Genomic DNA, 19,740 nt, shown 5'->3' on the forward strand with positions numbered 1-19,740 from the left:
AATTGTGTTCCTGTTGATCAGGAACACTGATCTCCCTCTTCCTTCGGTTAAACCACCCACCACACAGCTAGAAATCACTCCCCACAAGCACACTTAACCCTTTGACTGCCCCTGATGTGAACCCCTTCCCCGTCAGTGTCATTTATAGTGAACCTAATTTCTTATTTTTTTTGTAGCACTGACGACTGTGTTAGTGTCACTGGTCCCCAAAAAGTGTCACTCCATGCCCAATTTGTCTCCTAGAACATTGCATTCCTGCTAGAAATGGCTGATCGCCGCCATTACCAGTAGAAATAAAAATTCCATAAAAATATCCCATAGTTTGTAGACGCTATAACTTTTGCGCAAACCAATCAATATACGCTTATTCAGATTTTTTTTTTTACCAAAAATCTGTAGCAGAATACTAATTGGCTTAAGTTGATAAAGAATTTTTTTTTCATTTGGTATGTTTTAAAGCAGAAAGTCAGCCTTTTTTGTTTATAGCACAAATAAAAACCGTGGAGGTGATCAACAAACAACCAAAAGAAAGCTCTATTTGTGGGTAGTGTTGCATGAACGTGCAATTGTCAGTTAAAGCAACGCAGTGCCGTATCGTAAAAAATGTCTGGTCATGAAGGGGGTGAAACCTTCCGGGTCCCTCACTGACCTCAGGAGCTACAGGCACTGTGGAACAACTCATCTTCAAAGTTCATAACAGACATACTGTAGTCCAATCTAGCTTTTTTTTTTTTCAGCAGCCTTCCTATGTTGACACAACCTGCTGACACAAAACACTAGAAGTGGACTACAGTACCTGTTCTGAAACTTGCAGATGAATGGCTCCACAATGCCGGCAGCCACAGCACTCAGTGAGGGCTTGTATTCGGATAATTTACAGCTTGTCACTAATTTTTTAGAATATGAATATATATATATATATATATATATATATATATATATATATATATATATATATATATATATATACACACACACACACCTACACACACACCTACACACACACATACTAAAAAAATGTATGTGCATAGCTTGGCCACAGGTTCATTTTAATTTATAGATACATAACTACATAAATTTGTGCTTCTTAGATCTGTCTGAAGTTCAGATCAAAACTTGCAAGGTCTACCATTGTATAATTTACGCAAGAAACTTAGACCCCTTTAACACTGGGGCGTTTTTTGCAAGCGCTAAAAATAGCGCCTGCAAGGCTCCCTGGAACAGCCGCTGCTTTGTCTCCAATATGAAAGCCCCGAGGGCTTTCACACTGGAGCGGTGTGCTGGCAGGACGGTAAAAAAAAAAAAAAAAATTAAATAAAAAAAAAAGTCCTGCTAACAGCATCTTTGGAGTGGTGTATACACCGCTCCTGCCCATTGAAATCAATGGGGCACCACGGCTATACTGCCGGCAAAGCTCCTAACCCTTTCTAGCCACTAGTAGTGCGCTTTACCGCAAATCTGATGGTAAAGCGTCGCTAAAAATAGAGGCGCATTACCGCCGATGCACCTCCCACCCCAGTGTGAAAGGGGCCTTATAGCTATGTTATACATAATAAAAAAAATGAGTACCTTTTGAGTAACAACCAAGAATCGCAAGGCACTAAACTGAGGGAAGTTCTGTCCTCCAGGCAGCTTGGTGGGAGGTAGAGAGTGTGGCGACTCCAGAACCGTGGTAGGATTCACCATCTTTTCCACCAGCATGAGCCATGCATCCAAAAATTCCCCAGTACCATCTGGTAGGTCTAAGTGCTCCAAACCTTCAGAAACTGGTACTCTTCCACCCATAGAAAGGGCCCAGTTAAATGTTCTGAAATTAAATTTAACAGAAAAAGTAAGCAGACAAATCAAAATAACTACATAAAAGACCATACAAAATAAAAAAAGTCATACAATTTTTCCCTCAACACGTTAAAGATGGTATAGGTTAGGCCTCATGTACACTGCTGCTGGTAAACAGACATTTAGGAGCAGTTGGGCATTTGTTGCAACTGCCCCTGAACTCTCCTCTAGGTAATCTTATCAGTACATATACACAGGTTTGTTTATAGTAGTTTCTAGGCAGTTGCATTTAGAGGCATTTTTTGGAACCAAGTCTTAGTTCAGACGCTGTGTTTAGAGGCATTTCAAACATCAAATGTGGTAACATGTTTACAGGCATTTTGTTTACAGGCATTTTCCATTTTTTGGCTATTTTGAAACGCTTCTATATACAAATGCAGCTAAACATGGTATGAAAACATGGAAAAACTGACATTTTAAACGTGGGTTAATATCTGTTAATCGTATAAGTTAAATCGTTGAGGAGAGGTTGTAAAAATGTCCCCTTGTACATGAAGCCCAAGACAGAAAAGGTGTAAAACTACCTACATATGTTATTAACAACTTCTACTGAGTGGACATTCTTGAACATCCTTCAGAAGTAGGGGGATCGCGTGCACACTTTCCCGCGCAGCGGCGCAATCCCGATGCGCTCGTGTCACCCAGACATGACGCATCTTTGATCGGCAGGATGGCTCTGTGATTGGCCCTCCTGATCACATGATGGCTGTGTCCAATCACAGCCATCATGTGATGTAAACAGCCGGTTGCCAGGCAATCGGCTCTCCTCTCCTCACACGGAAGTCATTGCTGAGGAGAGCGGATCGCTGCAGCCGGCTGGTGATCAGCGAGTATGAGCTGTTTTTTTTACAGCTTTTTACTCACAGATCACCAGTCTATTGAAAACACACGTCACCACACTGTGTAAACGCAATGTCCCCAAATAATAAAAACATGTCCCCCACATATGTCCCACTAAAATCACATGTCCCAATGATTATCTGCACACATATGTCTCATCACCTGCACACATATGTACATGATCATTTGCGTGCATATGTCCGTGATCACACAGACCAATTATTATACACTTAACCAATTTTTTTTTACCAACGACATGTAGCAGAATACATTTTGGCTTAAATTTATGTCAAAATTCGATTTTATTGAATTTCTTTTAAAAAGGAAAGAAAATAGTTTTTTTTCCCCCACATTTCCGCTCTTTTTTCGCTTATAATCGCAAGAAAATAAAAAACGGAGTCGTGAATAAATACCACCAAAATTGGGGCTGAAACAACTAATCGATAACTAATCAGTAATGAAATTAATCGATTACTATTTTCATAATCGATTAATCGGCCAGTAGCATTATGGGGTTAAAAAAAAAATTTACTAAAAAAAGAGCCCTTTATAGTACAAAAAAGAGCAAATCGCTACTGTAAATATTACTTTCACAAATTACAGTAAAAAATGGACCCCTTACAGTCGGATTATCTGCTTTTTTCTACTATAAAGGGCTTGTTTTAGTTTTTTTAACCCCCATTATGTTACTAAACGTCTTAGACCTGGTTCACATCTATGTGTTTATTGGTGTTTTTTGCAGAAATGCACTACAGTTCATTTACATGGTTTACTATGGGTTCACATCTGAAAGGGTCAGGGACTTTTAACGTAAAATGGTGCTTTATTGGTTCAATAAACTTCAATGGAGAAGCTGCAGAAAAGCATGTAATGCGTTTTTGCAGCAATTTGCGTTTTCTGCCCAATAAAATGCAAATTTCAGTAAAATCACCTGCACAAAAAATCAAAATGTACAGCAAAAAGCACTATAGAAAAAGATCAAAAGCAAACTGCGTAGGTGTGTACCGAGCCTTATGCTGGCCACATGGATCAATTTTCAGATGAGAATATTCAGACGAAAAATCTTTCTACATTCGCTGAATGAAAGGATTTTGTTTGAAATTTTCACTTGTTTTTAACATTCTGTTTTTAAAATGAATGTAATTTCTGAACGAAAACCACATACATTGTCTGAAAATTCCTTTGACTAAGAAGTTTTCTATTATTTCCAAATTTTCCCATCACTGTGGTTAAAAATGAATGTCAATTTGAGCCACTTTTTTTTAAAGGTTATTAACCGATTAATCGAAACAATAATCGGCCAACTAATCGATTATGAAAATAATCGTTAGTTGCAGCCCTAACCAAAATAAAGCTCCATTTGTGCAAACAAAATGATACAAATGTCATTTGGGTACAGTGTAGCATGACCGCGCATTGAAACTGCGAGAGCGATGAAATCTGAAAATTGGGCTGGGAAGGAAGGGGGCTAAAGTGCCCTGTATTGAAGTGGTTAAAAAAAACAGACCCAATTTTTTAATTATACAAAAGTCATTGGGATAGGGGCTATTTATTCATCAACCAATAAACATAAGCGATCAGTTGCTGCAGAGAAGAAAATTTGCGCAAAAATAAAAATTATATTCGTATATAAAAGTAAATATTTATATTAAACATATAAAGAATAAAGTTCAAGCCAATTAAACACATTTTCATGGCACATTAACCTTCAGGTTCTAGCAATTGTATTTGTACTTCTCTTGGGACAGCCAAACTAGCAGCACAGTTTCCTTTGTTAATTTAGAAAGTTTAACCTGTGAAATTGATCCAGTAGTGCCAACCAGAACTGATGTGAATATTTTTTTTCTATTCGAATTTACCAAAGTCTTTCCTGAACGTGTTGCAAATTAACGGGACAAGGGGGAAAGAATTCTCCTGCGCTAATCACAGGCAGTGAGACATTGCCCGATCTCTGCAGCCGTACATCGAAGCAATGTCTCACTGCCTGTGATTAGTGCAGCGCTGCGCTCACTTCCTGGCGGGCTTTACACGTGTCCCATGCGAACACGCCTGAGCTCATCCCTAGACCTGAGGATTGCTGGGTGCAAGAATGGTTACATGGTTAACTGTAGGATTAAGAAAAAAAAAAAAAAAAGGATGCCAATTCTTCAGTTAAAACTTTTGTGAAGTGAGCCAAGTAGCACTTAAAATATCTACAAATCTAAAGAGAAATATTTAGAAGAACTGCACTGTGAAAAGCTTTCAATCCCCCTCTCAAAATGTATCAATTAGCTAACTGCCAATAGAAACACCCCAGTGTTTCCAAAACTATAAATATATACTAGCACCAATAGATTTGTACAAGTTAAAGTGGTTCTGCACTCAAAATACAACATTTGCCCATTCTGTTGCCTATAGTTAATATATCTCATAATGCCACCTGTTTTTTTTTTTTGATTCACCTACCTTTTGTAATCTTCAGTACTTTATTTCAAACCCCTGCGGCGATGGGCGGTCTCTTGCGGCGATGGGCGGTCTCTTGCGGGGATCAGCGTAATTTCCTGTTGGAGATCACAGGAGACAGTGCGGCTAATGCACCCGACATCTCGCGAGATTTCGGGTGCTACAGCCGACATCTCGCGAGATTTCGGGTGCTACAGCCAACATCTCGCGTGATTTTGGTAATTACAGCCGAGATCTCGCGAGATCTCGGCTGTAATTACCAAAATCACGCGAGATGTTGGCTGTAGCACCCGAAATCTCGCGAGATGTCGGCTGTAGCACCCGAAATCTCACGAGATGTCGGGTGCATTAGCCGCACTGTCTCCTGTGATCTCCAACAGGAAATTACGCTGATCCCCGCAAGAGACCGCCCATCGCCGCAGGGGTTTGAAATAAAGTACTGAAGATTACAAAAGGTAGGTGAATCAAAAAAAAAAAACAGGTGGCATTATGAGATATATTAACTATAGGCAACAGAATGGGCAAATGTTGTATTTTGAGTGCAGAACCACTTTAAGCAAGATAGTTCAAAGCTGGAGGGGTACAGAAATTACTATTGGCGTTTCTGTAAGCAGCACTTTACCAGTATAGGTACAAATTCTTATACATCTCCCTAAACTCAGGTTTGGCAGCATCATGACTTCTCTGAAGACACCAGAAAATGAATAAAGATTGTTTACTTACTCAAAGAGTGCATTGTGCCCACCGGAACATAAAAATTTCTGTAGCATCAGATGATAAGGATATTTACGCTCATCAAACAGCATGGGAGACGTGAAGCCAACAGAGCATATGAAGAATGTTAACCTAATTAAAAAAGCAAAGTAAACACAGTCTTAATTTAAAGCAACATAATAAAATTCATGGAGGCTAGCACTGCAAACCAACTCTTTCAAAAATATTAGGCTGTCACTTTAAAGAGAAGGAGTCACTCAATTACAAAGGCGTCCTGCTTCCTGATGGGATCCAGATTAGTTTTACACAAAGTTATCAAGAATCATTTTAACTTAAAAATTACAGAATAAAAAAATAAAAAAAATAAACACTAAATATTTTGATGTCTATGTGTCTTAAGAGTATTTTTTTCAAAAACATATTTCAATATACTTCACTTACCTGAACCTAGGTGTAGGGGTATAAGGAGGAGGCTGCCAAGAAAGGCCTTTGGTAAGCAATTTGGTGAGAGAAGAAGCAGTGGAACGAGCAGCAGGAGTGGGTGCTGTGGTGGTGCTTGCTGCGTGGTGACTTCTCCTTTGCCGAACAGGAGATCCAACACACAGCTTAACCAGGAGTCCAAACAGCTCAGCTAAAGCACGACCTAATCTTGAAGAAGCTTAATAAAAAATAAAAAAAATATATATATATAATTTTTTTTAAATAACAGAAAACTGTTATATTGAAACTTCGAGAGCCAGACATTTATTGTGCTACTTTATTCTATCTTACCCGACAGTAGCGGCTTGATCTGTTTAATACGGGCAGCCATCGCAGGGGTGATCTTGGGCTTACCCTTGGGGTCGGAAGTGCTTGGTTCATCAGTTTCCATGGGGGCCAGGGTATCCCCATCCAGCCCAATACCTTCTAAAAGTCCAGTGGTTTCTTCACTGGCAGCTGAGCTTTCAACCTCCCCTTCTAAAATAATGAATAAAAAAAAATGTAAACAGGAAAATGTAATTACTGATTAAATATTATGACGGTTATGTTGCCATGGTAGGCATAAATTAACTGACACTGAAAAATGTTTTTTTCTATTCATTGTAAAATGTTCTCCAGTAGTTTACTGAAGTTAATCACTACAGCATTGCTGCTTCCACTTGGGAGCAAAACTAATATATAAATAGAAAATTTGTACTTGTAAAATTATTTTCTTAAAATTTTATTTTCTTAAAGAGGAAGTAAACCCTGATTAGTTTACTTCCTCTTTCATCCCCTGCAAAGGCAAAGCATAATGGACTACTATGCATCGCATAGTAGCCCATTATGTGTCACTTACCTGACACAGGAGCCAGCGAAGTCACCGCTGTCCCCTGTAGTCCGGCGCATCCATCTCCTCGGTGGGGTCTCGCAGCTCCGCCGCTGTCATTCGACAAAGCCGCGATGACGTCACTCCCGTGCATATGCACGGGAGCCGAGCCGTGCGGCATCTTCGTCATCGTTGATGCCACGCTCAGTGCACCTGCGCGCCGTATAGGTTTAGGAGATATTTCTTGGACCTACAGGTAAGCCTTAATCTAGGCTTACCTGTAGGTCAAAGTGGTTTGTAAGGGTTTACAACCACTTTAAGTCCAGTCAGGAACACAAAAAGTCATATCCCTTAGCCTATACGACCACCTAAATGACCAATGGCAAACGCATCTGTAGGCCAACCCAGATAAGCTTTCCCACCATCAGCAGGCCTCAGTTTGTCGAAAGCGAGCATGACCATAAGCAGAAGGCTGGGGGCCTTTGTCCTGCAATGGACTAGAAGCATTTTGCAGCAAATACAAAAATGTGGAATTTTTACTTACCTGTAATTTCAATATCTTAGAGTACAGTACAGGACTTTTAGTCAGTCATAGATTATGGATTATAGGTTACTACCTTCAGTTGACTGGTCACCGGCAGAGGAGGGACCGGTTTCCTGTACTATATCCCAGGATATGGATACAGGAAAGTTGAAAATAAATAAAAAAACACAACCACCACCTTAACCACTCTTTTACCCCCTTCCTGACCAGGCCATTTTTTGTGATACGCCACTGCGTCGCTTTAACTGACAATTGTGCGGTCATACAACACTGTATCCAAATAAAATGTATATCCTTTTCCCCCCACAAATAGAGCTTTCTTTTGGTGGTATTTGATCACCTCTGCCTTTTTATTTTTTGCGTTAAACTGTAATTTTTTTTAAAAAAGAAACAAAACAATTTTTTACTTTATGCTATAAAACATAGCAAATAAACTTAAAAAAACAAAAATCTAATTTCTTCATCAATATAGGCCAATATGTATTCTGCTACATTATTTATGGTAGAAAAAAAATCCCAAGAAGAATATATTGGTTTGCACATATGTTATCGCATCTACAAACTATGGGATATTTTTATGGACTTATTTTATTGTTTTAACTAGCAATCAGCGATTTTTAGTGGGACTGCGACATTGTGGTGGATAAATCTGACACCAAGTTACACTTTTTGGGGACCAGTGACATCAATATAGTGATCAGTGCTATGAAAAAAAAAAAAAAAAATAAATAAAAAAAGCATGGTCAGGAAAGGGGTTAACATCAGGAGCGATCAAAGGGTTAATTGTGGGGGGGAATACTGTGACTGGAGGAAAACAGCAGAAACACAAGATCTCCATTTTCCTCCCTCGCAGAATGGTGGTCTGCCTTGTTAAGACTTTCCTCAGAGCACCTCAGAGTTCTACTTTGCTGCCTCTCCCCCCCCCCCCCCCCCCAATCAGATCAACGCAACTTGGTTCCCGAGCACAAAGAACACTGCCGAGTAAATATTGTGAGTACATAAAATACAAATGCAAATATTTTAGGCTTCATTGAAACAATAGTTTCAACGTGAATATGACATTAAAAAACAAAACACAAAAAAACTAATCAGTGAAAGCCATACCTGCTCTCTTGGTTCCTTGGGGCAGTGGCGTAGATTTCTCTTCTTTGGGAGCAAGTTTCAGCATGTCTGCCTGACCAAACTCACATCCAGGGGGCAGGCTGACAGTAAAAAATAGAGCAAATGCTAGTTACTATCTATCACAAGTTAGATTTTTTTTTTTCAGTTTTAGGATTCATGTACACTGCTGCTGGTAAACAGACGTTTTGGGACTTTTTTTCAGCTGCCCCTGAACTCTCCTCAATGTTATCTTATCTGTCCATGTACAAAGGGTCATTTATAAGCAGTTGAGTTTAGAAGCATTTGTTGGAAAGCAAATAAAATGCCTTCAGGACAGATGTTCAGAGGCATTTAAAACCCCAAATGCCTGCAACAGCTTGTAAACACGGTAACTAGCATTTAGTTCACAGCCGTTTTTCATTTTTGACTATTTGGGGGGAGGGAAATTTATGTGTGTATAGACATACACTATATATACATATATATATATTTTTTTTAAACACTTCTTAAAAACACAAACATGGCTAAACACAGTAAAACAGATTTATTTTTTTTTTTTTTTTAAACATCGGTTACTATCTGTCAAGTTACCGTATATACTCGAGTATAAGCCGAGATTTTCAGCCTCTTTTTTGAGGCTGAAAGTGCCCCCCTCGGCTTATACTCGAGTCATCGCTGTCTGCCCGCTCGATCAGCGTGTCGAGCAGACAGACAGCGGCCATTCTATTCAAAAGCCGCGCCTCCGGCTCCGCCTTCGCCTGTGATAGGCGGAACACTGAATTTCCCAGCAGCCTGTGTTCCGCCTATCACGGACATCGTATCATCCTCGTACTACGGACGAGGATGATACGACGTCTGTGATAGGCGGAACACAGGCTGCTGGGAAATTCAGTGTTCCGCCTATCACAGGCGAAGGCGGCGGCGCAGCTTTTGAATTTTACAATGGCCGCCGACGAAGAGGGCACGGGACGGAGGCAAGGCAAGGCACGGCACGGCACGGGACGGGACGGGGGCAAGGCAAGGCACGACACGGGACGGATGCAAGGCAAGGCACGGCACGGGACGGAGGCAAGGAGGCAAGGCACGGGACGGAGGCTCGGGACAAAGGTAGGCTGGACACACACACACACACACACACACACGGATGGATGGAGACACACACAGGGATGGATGGATGGATGGATGGAGACACACACACAGGGCTGGATGGATGGATGGATGGAGACACACACACACAGGGATGGATGGATGGACACACACACACACAGGGATGGATGGATGGACACACACACACACAGGGATGGATGGACGGACACACAGGGATGGACGGACACACAGGGATGGACGGACACACAGGGATGGACGGACACACAGGGATGGACGGACACACACACAGGGATGGACAGGCATGTCTCACCCTCGGCTTATACACGAGTCAATAAGTTTGCCAGTTTTTTTGGGGGTAAATTGGGGGCCTCGGCTTATATTCGGGTCGGCCTATACTCGAGTATATACGGTATGTAGTGCAGGAGAGGTTTTTAAAAACGTCCCATGTACATTAAGCCTAACACTCCCTATTTCTAAACAGTTTGACTGAAGAATATATAAAAGAGTCTAATAAGAGTTAGGCCCCTTTCACACTAACGTCCCGTTCAGGCCCGCCTGTCAGTTTTTCAGGCGGACCTGAACGGGTGCTCCATAGAGCTCTATGGAGCGTCGGATGTCAGCGGTGACATGTCCGCTGACATCCGACCCGCTCCGATCCGAAAAAGTGTGACGGAGGAAAAAGCTATTTTTCCATCCGTCTGCGGATCGGATCGGGTGACGACGGGCACTGCGGTCCGTCGTCATCCGATCTCCCATAGGGGAGAGCGGCGCTGTGACAGGTCCGTCCCTGCACAGTGTGCGGAGACAGACCTGTCATCTCCCTGCTCAGCGGGGATCGGCGGAGTGATCCCCGCTGAGCAAACGGACATCCACGGGGCGGATCAGAACTGATCCGCCCCGTGTGAAAGGACCCTAACTCATGTAATGTTTATAGTCACATACAGATGAAAACACAATCCGCCCCCTTAGAAGTACCTGTTAGGCGTGCAGAGAGAAAGTAAGACAGTGCTTTCCCACACCAGAGAGCAGTACAGCTGGCTGAGCTTGTTCAAAACATTCAGTCCCAACTGAGATCCCCATTGGTTCACAGAGATGGCACGGATTTCACTCTGGTGGATCACAGTAAAAATGTGGAACAAAAGGGGAGGGGGGAGGAAAAAATGATTTTTTAGTATTTTAATTTTGTTCGATTAGGTCTAAAAATAAAATGTTTATGTACATATAAATTAGCAAACGTAATAACTGCAGTCAGCTGCCAGGACTGGTTCATGGTGCATGCTTTGTGCATTCCCTCACTGCGCGTTTAGGGCAGCACATTAGTTTCAATGAAATGCGCAATAAGAACGGCAGGTACAATTTTTTAAATCATGCCGCACCAGACTGCGTGAAACCAGGCACCATGCATTTTGGGACCCATGAATGCACTGGCATGTGTTAGATGTGGTAGGGTTCTATTAAGCATTAAGAGCACCTGCGTGCGTTTCCATTGGGTGTGGGAAACCGCTAGTGAGAAGGCACACTCCTGCCCGCACTGCAAAAGGAGTGAACAAGTCTTCAAAACTACTCTACAATTTGTCAACAGCTGACTTAAAGTGGTGTTGCCACCAAAAAATAAAAACTGCTTAAAATTCGTAAAAAAAAAAATAAAAAAAAAATAATTGGCAAAAAAAAAAAAATTTTTACTCACCTCTAAATACCGGTTGCTAGGGGGTCCCTCGTAATCTGCCTTCCTCATTGCCCGGGCTGGTGACATCACTTCCCCTCACGCCGCACATTCACCTGGGACCTGTCATGTGTCCCAGGTGACTGTACGGCGTATCACGGCGCCCTGCGCCGCTCGCGCATGCGCAGTGGGTGTCCGGCTGTGAAGCCACAGCCGGGTGCCCACAGTATGCATGACGGCGCCGCGAGCGGAGCGAGGGCTTCGTTCCCCCGCATCGCTGGACCCTGGGGCAGGTAAGTGTCCGATTATTAAAAGCCAGCAGCTGCAGTATTTGTAGCTGCTGACTTTTTAATTTTTTTTTTTTAGGGGGTACCCCACTTTAAGCCTGGTACACGTTAACATTTTTTTTTCGTTCAACAGAAAAAAAAACCTGACAGATTGCCGTAATAACACACGCAATATTAGTGCGGTGATGTCCTTCACTATCCCTTTGTGTTCGGATAGGCCGATTGCCCCCCAGCAAGGGACAAGGGAACAATGACCATTGACTGCAACCACTGATTGGATGCTGGTTTTACAGCAAGTCTGTTCGACAAAAGCTGGTCATTAGAGAGGTTTCTGGCAGAAAGACAGCTGTACACACTGACCAAAAATCCTCCGGTTTCTGTTGAACTGGTCCCGTGTGTACCCAGCCTTACAGATATACAGTTCTATGGATCAGTCTGTGCAGTGAACAGACCCAATCAGCAAGAAAAAAATGAAACAAACATACATCTAAATGATTCAAAAAGAATGAAAGAAAAAAAAAAATAAAAAAAAAATAAAAAATACAAAAACAAACCAATATGGGTTTTTACTCCACCTTTCAGACCATGCTTCATATTTAGGGTGCAATATGAAACATGGTCAACATAGGCAGCTCCCCCCCCACTTACAAGACTGACATTTACCCTCTAGCTTTGGTTATATTTAATAAAGGGAAAAGATGTTCATGGCGCTGCCTGCACGGCGTGTATCTATTATATGAATCTGTGACTGAATTACAAGTCCCATTTGCCACTGCAGTAGAGGGACTATAGTTCTCAAATGGAGCACCAGCACTGTAGCATATCTGTACCTGTAGTTCACGGATACTTCCTCCAGCTCTGTTGCTGAAGATCCATACCTCTGTACAGACCAACGGCCAAAGGAAGAGTCTGCCCGGGAGCTGCACCCATAATCCACTGATTGACATTGCAATGCTTTGCAGGCTCAAATACAAGAAAATAAATGTGCATTCTTTTTTTTTTTTTTTTGTGTGTGTTCGTGTATTCACTTTCACACAGCATTCCTAAAAATAATAACATCCCCATCGAAAAAAGCTTTTTTTTGGCACCCATCTGAAACCTCCTCAACGAAGCATTGAATGGAGGAAGCATATTCACCCATGTCCCCCCTGCCCAATGAGAGCGCTTTGCTGGCAAGACACTCTCACTGGACAAAGATCCAATGGTTGAGGTTTAGTGTGAGTGTCCAGGCAAAACAGTTAAGAAGCCTAGACCTCCACAGCCAAATTAACTAAATTTGGAGTTTCAATTAAAAAATGACTTCCCTGTAGCAGGAAGTTACCATCTTACCTGTCCTACTCGGCAAGTGTGGACAAACATCATAATATAAGCATGGGCAGCTGTAAGGGCATGAAGCAGTGGTGTTGCCTGTGCAGAGAGAGTAGCATCTGCAACATTCCCTGCACAGGCCAATTCTCTTAACAATACAGATCCACCGGGTGCTTCAATTGGCCGATGTAGAGGATCCAGAGAGGAAAGAATAGAGTCCAGTTGAAGAAGTCCTTCCTGAAGGACCTTGGGTTCATGAGACAATGTCTAAAGAGAAAAGAAAAGAAAAAAATTTTGAATGAAAAAGCTCAACATAAAACCTTGTTGTAAGAGCCCATCTCCTAGTAGTAAGATCAATTGGAAGCACCAAGCAACATTTTATTTATTTTAGATACTTTAGTAACCTGCCAGTTCTGTGTCCCTCAAGTATTTAGAAAATTTCTGATTACAGAATTTCTGAAACTTACCAAAATAGATTTGCATACTCCAGCCACAGCCTGGCAAGCGGCAGATGTGGGGAAGTCAATAGGTAGATTAGGAAGGCCCAGAATGGTGACCAGTGGGAGAAGGCCTTTTTGACTCACAAATTCCTGGCAGTGATCATCTGTTGTGTTGTTGCTCAGTATGGATTCAACAAATTTCATCTGTGAAGTAAAGAGATCATCAGCAAAGGCCTTGCAGAATCACAATGTAAAAGTTAACTAAAAAACAGCTACTAGTAACACAGCACAGTGCAAAAAAATAAAATAATCAATTGCAAACAGGAAATAAAAGGATTTTAAAATGATTTAAAGAGAACTGAACTAGAGAAGCTGTGGCCAAAAATGGGGTAGTTGGAGGACAATGGATCAGTTACAAGTATTGCATGTAGTCACTATTGCAGTGAGAAGTTGGCCACCTCTTTTAGGCTGAGTTCACACATATGCAACATAGGAATCCGCGCGATTCCTAGGCGGGTTCCCACATCACATTTCTCTTGCAGGAAGTTCACACTGTCCTATGCGAATTGCTGTGGGTGTCAATACAAAATTAGTATCACCCCCCAGAACATTTCACAGATCGAAGTGCGAACTGTGAAATGTTGCAGGCATGGGATCGCATGGGTGTGATCTGCACAGCAATATGGTGCAAATTACACGCAATGTCTGACATCACAAATGTGTACCCAGACTTAAAGCTGAACTCCAGTATTCCATAATGCCCCTTCCACACTGGCGGAGTTTGCCAGCAGAACCCCCTGTTCAGCAGGGGAACTTTACGCTTATTCCCACTGGGCAGGCGGATGACAGGTCTGTGTCCACTCCACTGACACAGAGCGGACATGGTCCCACCATCCTCTATGGGCTGTCTGGTGGAAACAGACCATCTGTCCCCTTCCATCCAACTGTCACCCAATCCACCAGACAGGCGGGGAGTGGATCTCCATCTATCTGTTTTTAGCAGACAGGATTGGATGACATCTGCCACTCCATAGAAAGAAATGAATAGTCCAATCAGGTCCGCCTGAAAAACTGAAAAGGGGCCTAAAACATAAACCCTTTTTTAGAATTCAAGCAGTGCAAGTACATGTATTTGACATGGTGCTGGTCTCATACAGACCCCTGCATAAAAAAAAAAAAAAAATAATAATAAATAATCTCAGACTGGGAGAGGGAGAAGCAGCACAAAGAGCCAGTCATTTGTGTTGCAGTAGCAGGGCACATATTGGTGGTTGGGCGAGAACATGTGCAAAAGATGAGAAAATCGGTCTGCAGCTTCTCCTACCACTGTCCAGTTAACCGCAGTGGAGAAAAGAACAAAAACAAACAAGGTCTCATACCTAACTCAACAGGACTGAGCTGTGTGGCAGACCTGTGAAAATCTAAAAACCGTGTGGACAAATCTTTAGCCAGGTAAAACATTTCCCATAAATGCATTTCACCTGTGTATTTAGCTGTTTGCCTGGAGTTCAATCCTATTCAATTCCCACTGTGTACATTCACACTATTGGGTTGATTTAGTAAAAATGGAGGGTGCAAAATCGGGTGCAGCTGTCATGATAGCCAATCAGCTTGTAACTTCAGCTTGTTCAATTAAGTATTGACAAAACAAAACCTGAAAGCCGATCGGTTTCTATGCAGAGCTCCACCAGATTTTGCACTCTCCAGTTTTAATAAATACACCCATATGTCACTTAATGTAACAGTAGATCACAAAATATTAAACACTTTGTCCATTAGGCTATTAAATCATTGGACAGGTATTCAGTTATAAAACTCACCACATTCAGGATATAGTCCATGAGGGGAATTGGAATTCTTTCCTCAGTTCCTACCACACTAGAAAATAAATATACTATTAAAAATTAAATCCAAGCAGAAAGCAAAGCACAAATGAATAAAAACAAAACATTTCACAACTGGTGATACACTTAATAGTTGTTATAGAAACCTAAAGGGCGATTTCATTTGTGCTGGAATATAGCACGCCAAGGACAGACCAACACACACACACACATTGCCATGGAGACCATCTTAGTTACCCAAGTCAACTGCACAAAAACACAAAATGTGGTATTTGGTGGCATGCCTAAAGTGTTATTCAACCTTTAAACTAAAACGTCACACAACACACAGGACAAAGTGACATTTTTCTTGTACATTTTGAAAGTCACCCACAATAAAGGTAGTTAAAAACGCAACCAACATAGTTTTACCATAAGACGTATCCATTTAGGTGTAGGCACACTTGTTCCAATGTATAACCTTGTTGTAACTAAAGATAGAGTGGAATTAAGGCTATCAATTCATCTAGCTCTTGGGGTCCAAAAGCAGTGCCAAGCAGGGCACTAGCTATCATAAGAGGGGCATGATTTTCTGTGGCAGAGGAAGTAAAGTTCTCCACCTCCTAGAGATATAGATAATGTGGGGAATATTCTCTAGATCAGGGCTATCCAAAAGGTTGTCCATGGGTGCTATTGTGGTCCACATGTAAAAGCACATCACCAGCAGACTGTGGGTCTTCAAGATAATGTAACAATTGAGATGATCACATCACAGCGGTAAAGTGCAATGTTTTGAGACCATGCAGGACCCCTTCAGACAGACATTCAGATGTGCTATGGAAATCATGACCCAACACCACCTTGCTAGCAATTACCAGCTGTCAAAATGACAGCCAGGACTGACTTTCTATTATAGCAGCAGCTACAAAAGCTTGACAACGTTAAGAAGATTCCCCTGTGTCAAACGAGCATCCAAAAGAAGAGCAATACTGCCTCACTTTGTGTAAATCGGTTCAATTTGAAAAAGACCAGTCTTTACACATGTATTTGATACACGTGAAGCTCTGCATAACTCTTTTATGCCCAGTTGTAAAAGAAACCTAGATAACCAGGACAAAAGGTTAATCAAATCACAACAAACAGGAAAATACTCCTTTCACATGGGCGATCCGATTCATCAGTTTTTTAGGCAGACCTGATCTGGAGGATGCATTCCTATGGATAGGTGGGTGTATAAACAGATTAGTGGCCGTTTATACCCAGCTAGTTCTAATTGGAAAGGAATCTGCCCCATATGAAAGGGGTCTTAGGACACACAGCATTCCAATAGAAAAAATGTGTTCAAGAACAAGCAAATAGCTACAGCTTTGCTGATAACCAAGCAGACTATTCAATTTGAACAGTAATCTGCCCGAAGTTTGTATTACAGATTTAACAGCCCCTTAGGTTTACCTTCCCCCCTACAAAACAACCACACATTTCAGAAGATACATGCAGACTTATGTAGTCCACTTCACTAAGGTTCTTACATTTCACAGTTGTATAGTTTTACAAGCAGCATTCCTGGAACTACAGAATGATCACTCCTAGGTACCCTTAACCACTGCCTGTCTAACAGCACACTTACTGCTGGCTTTGCTCAACATCACTCTGCTGGGTGGCGCTGAAGCTCTGCATAGCTTGTACCTCCTCCTCTTCCTCATCTTCACTGGAAGCCTCTTCGGCAGCATGGTTAGACCGCGGTGGTGGAGCAGAAGCTGTACCATCAGCTTTTTGAATTGATGGCTTTTGACAAATATACCTTGGATCCCTACCAAGATTGCATATTTCTTCCAAAAGCTAAAAAAAAAAAAAAAAAAAAAAAAAAAAAAGGACAGATAACATTGTATTCATTGCATTTTATCCTGCAAACTCAACGGCATTAAAACTACAAAAAGATATTTCCTGCATTGCTCTGTAATGTTAATATGTAACATAATAATGCTAATTTTTTTACGACAATTATTATGTGAATGTGTACAAAACACTCAGCATTTCTTTCTGACTAAAGGAATATCAAAGAAGCCCCCATTACTCAACGAAAGTCAAAATCTAAAAACGAACCTGGATTTTCTGGCATGGCAGTATCTGTCAAAAATTACTAGTGATTGTTTTTACTATTTTATTTAAATTTATTTTTTGTGCTCAGTCTCAAGACATTATGGTGCAAGGAGGAGATCTTTCCAAAAGAAAAAAAGAAATGATGTCCTAGTTACTGCTAGAACAGGCATCCCGATTGGAAAATTGTACCTCTATTCCTGTTCCAGTAAAAACAAAAACAAAAAATTCCCACTTATACAGAGATGGTAAACATATCCACAAGTAGGGGCATAGACAATCGATGTTGGCATGCATGGGGCACTGGCCGGACATCCACTTCGATTGTTCTTACAAGCGAGACAAATCGATGGCTCCAAAAAAAAAAAAAAAAGTCTACTGGGATGGTGCCTGCAGCTGCATCCCAGTACAACCACTTGAAATCCAGTGACATACCGGTTTGTCGATTGGCAGCAATTGGTTAACCTAAACCACCTAAAACTAACCCTTAAAACCTATAGTGAAATCAAAACTGACATACACATCATGGCAACAAAAGTCTTCTCAGCAATAGTAGTGGTGATACCAAATACAATGAAAGTTTTCTACATCAAACCGCATTGAAAATCTGCAACAAAAAGTTAGTTCCTAAATAAATGAACCCATATCACAGGATGCTGCAAGACGCAACATCAGCAAGACCTTCCAATCAATGACTGAGCTGCTCTGCCACATCAGTGCAACTAGCTCACCAACACAGAATCTTTGTCTGAAAAAAATAGCTTCTAAACTATTTCCTGAAGTTCATCTAAAGCAAGAAAATTTTAATTTTCAAGTGGTCTCTGAAAACCTAAATAAAAAGGGGAAATCTTCCAATGGAAACACTTGTTCCGGTTATAAGAGGATTCCCCATAACTTGAAGAAATCAACTTCCACTTTTGTATCCTGACACAGAAAGGAAAAGAGGGCAAGGGAGGCATAGGTGGGGGGAGGGGATAGGTAAGGGGGGGGGGGGAAGGGGGATAGGTGCAAAAGGTGGGGAGTGTTTATATTTTTCCAATACCTGTTGTTCTTTCATTATTTTAAAAAGTGTTACTAAACCCAGGACCCTGCATTCACTATATCTGGTCTCCCACAGTATACAGAACATGGAAATGCAATTATTTTAGTAAATATAAACTGCTAAATACCTTTTCTCATCAGCAGTATTATAGCAGTCTTGTGACTTCTATCAGTGTCTGGTTGAACATTTCTTAAAGCTTATAGGAGAAGTTATCATTCTCCTCTGACTGTCCTATGAGGCTGCAGGACCCCTAACCCCCTGGACAGTGCTAATCAAATGCACCCGCCCAAGAAAAAAAACAAAAACCACATAACGACTCTCTAGCAATACACACCAAACTGAGCTCGTGCAGAGTGCCCCAAATGCTCTGTTCTATCAGGAGATGGATTGGGGACAGTGTAAGGGGAGGATCAGAAGACAGGACATTTGCAAAATGCAGAGTATTAACCCACAAGCACGCTTTACTGCATATACAAACTGATTTTACTGTTGTGGGTTTAGTAACACTTTAAGTAACACTAAGTACAACTTCTAGTGAAATGTACACTACAAATAGTCAAATTTGCAACATAAGCAATAAAAAAAAAAAAGATATATATATAGATATATATATATATATATATATATATATATATATATATATAGATATAGATATATATATATATATATATATATATATATATATATATATATAGATATAGATATATAGATATATAGATATATAGAGAGAGAGAGAGAGAGAGAGAGAGAGAGAGAGAGAGAGAGAGAGAGAGAGAGAGAGAGAGAGAGAGAGACTCATTTTAAAACAAGATCAATTATGCCCACCTCACCCAAGAGATAAGTAAAAGGCTTACCTTAATAATAGCAGTGGTGGCATCTGTTTTTAAAGTGGGCTGGTGCCTCATCAGCTCATCAACAGCACTGCCCAGGTTAGAGGCTGTATCGCCTGCAGGAGACCGGAGAGATGTCAAAGCTGGAAGAGACCACGGGCCTCTTAATCCCTCAGCTAGAGACCTGAAGAGCACTATTCTAATCTGCACTACAGGTCTCTTCAGCAGGGGTTAGAGGTGGTTTAGAGAGTTTGGGGAAATACCAAGGATTGATCATTCAGGCTAAGGACTGAGCCTTGGATAGCTACAAAGGGAAAGTTTTGCACTACCATATCAAAAAAGTTAATATTCATCATGGGCTTAATATATATGGCT

The 19,740-nt window shown here is 41.2% G+C and overlaps 1 protein-coding gene across 13 annotated transcripts in view; it reads right to left on the reverse strand.

Annotated features, from left to right (window-relative positions):
- Nucleotides 1–19,740, reverse strand: part of HUWE1 (HECT, UBA and WWE domain containing E3 ubiquitin protein ligase 1) — a 226,822-nt gene that overhangs the window by 114,481 nt on the left and 92,601 nt on the right. For 9 of the 13 annotated variants that reach the window (XM_077479195.1, XM_077479124.1, XM_077479189.1 and 6 more), the window contains exons 22-32: nt 19,390–19,508; nt 17,024–17,235; nt 15,394–15,451; nt 13,601–13,777; nt 13,155–13,400; nt 10,851–10,984; nt 8,772–8,869; nt 6,607–6,792; nt 6,277–6,493; nt 5,845–5,967; nt 1,570–1,807 (exon numbers count right to left, since the gene is read on the reverse strand). In XM_077479195.1, coding sequence (XP_077335321.1) covers nt 1,570–1,807; nt 5,845–5,967; nt 6,277–6,493; nt 6,607–6,792; nt 8,772–8,869; nt 10,851–10,984; nt 13,155–13,400; nt 13,601–13,777; nt 15,394–15,451; nt 17,024–17,235; nt 19,390–19,508 — 1,808 coding nt within the window. The remainder of the gene's footprint in view (nt 1–1,569; nt 1,808–5,844; nt 5,968–6,276; nt 6,494–6,606; nt 6,793–8,771; nt 8,870–10,850; nt 10,985–13,154; nt 13,401–13,600; nt 13,778–15,393; nt 15,452–17,023; nt 17,236–19,389; nt 19,509–19,740) is intronic. The other 4 variants (XM_077479218.1, XM_077479208.1, XM_077479201.1 and 1 more) reach the window with 1 other exon arrangement.

Source organism: Lithobates pipiens, unplaced genomic scaffold (genome assembly GCF_037356315.1).
Source record: "Lithobates pipiens isolate NorthernLeopardFrog02 unplaced genomic scaffold, aLitPip1_a1.2 Scaffold_1, whole genome shotgun sequence".
Classification (NCBI taxonomy): domain Eukaryota; kingdom Metazoa; phylum Chordata; class Amphibia; order Anura; family Ranidae; genus Lithobates; species Lithobates pipiens.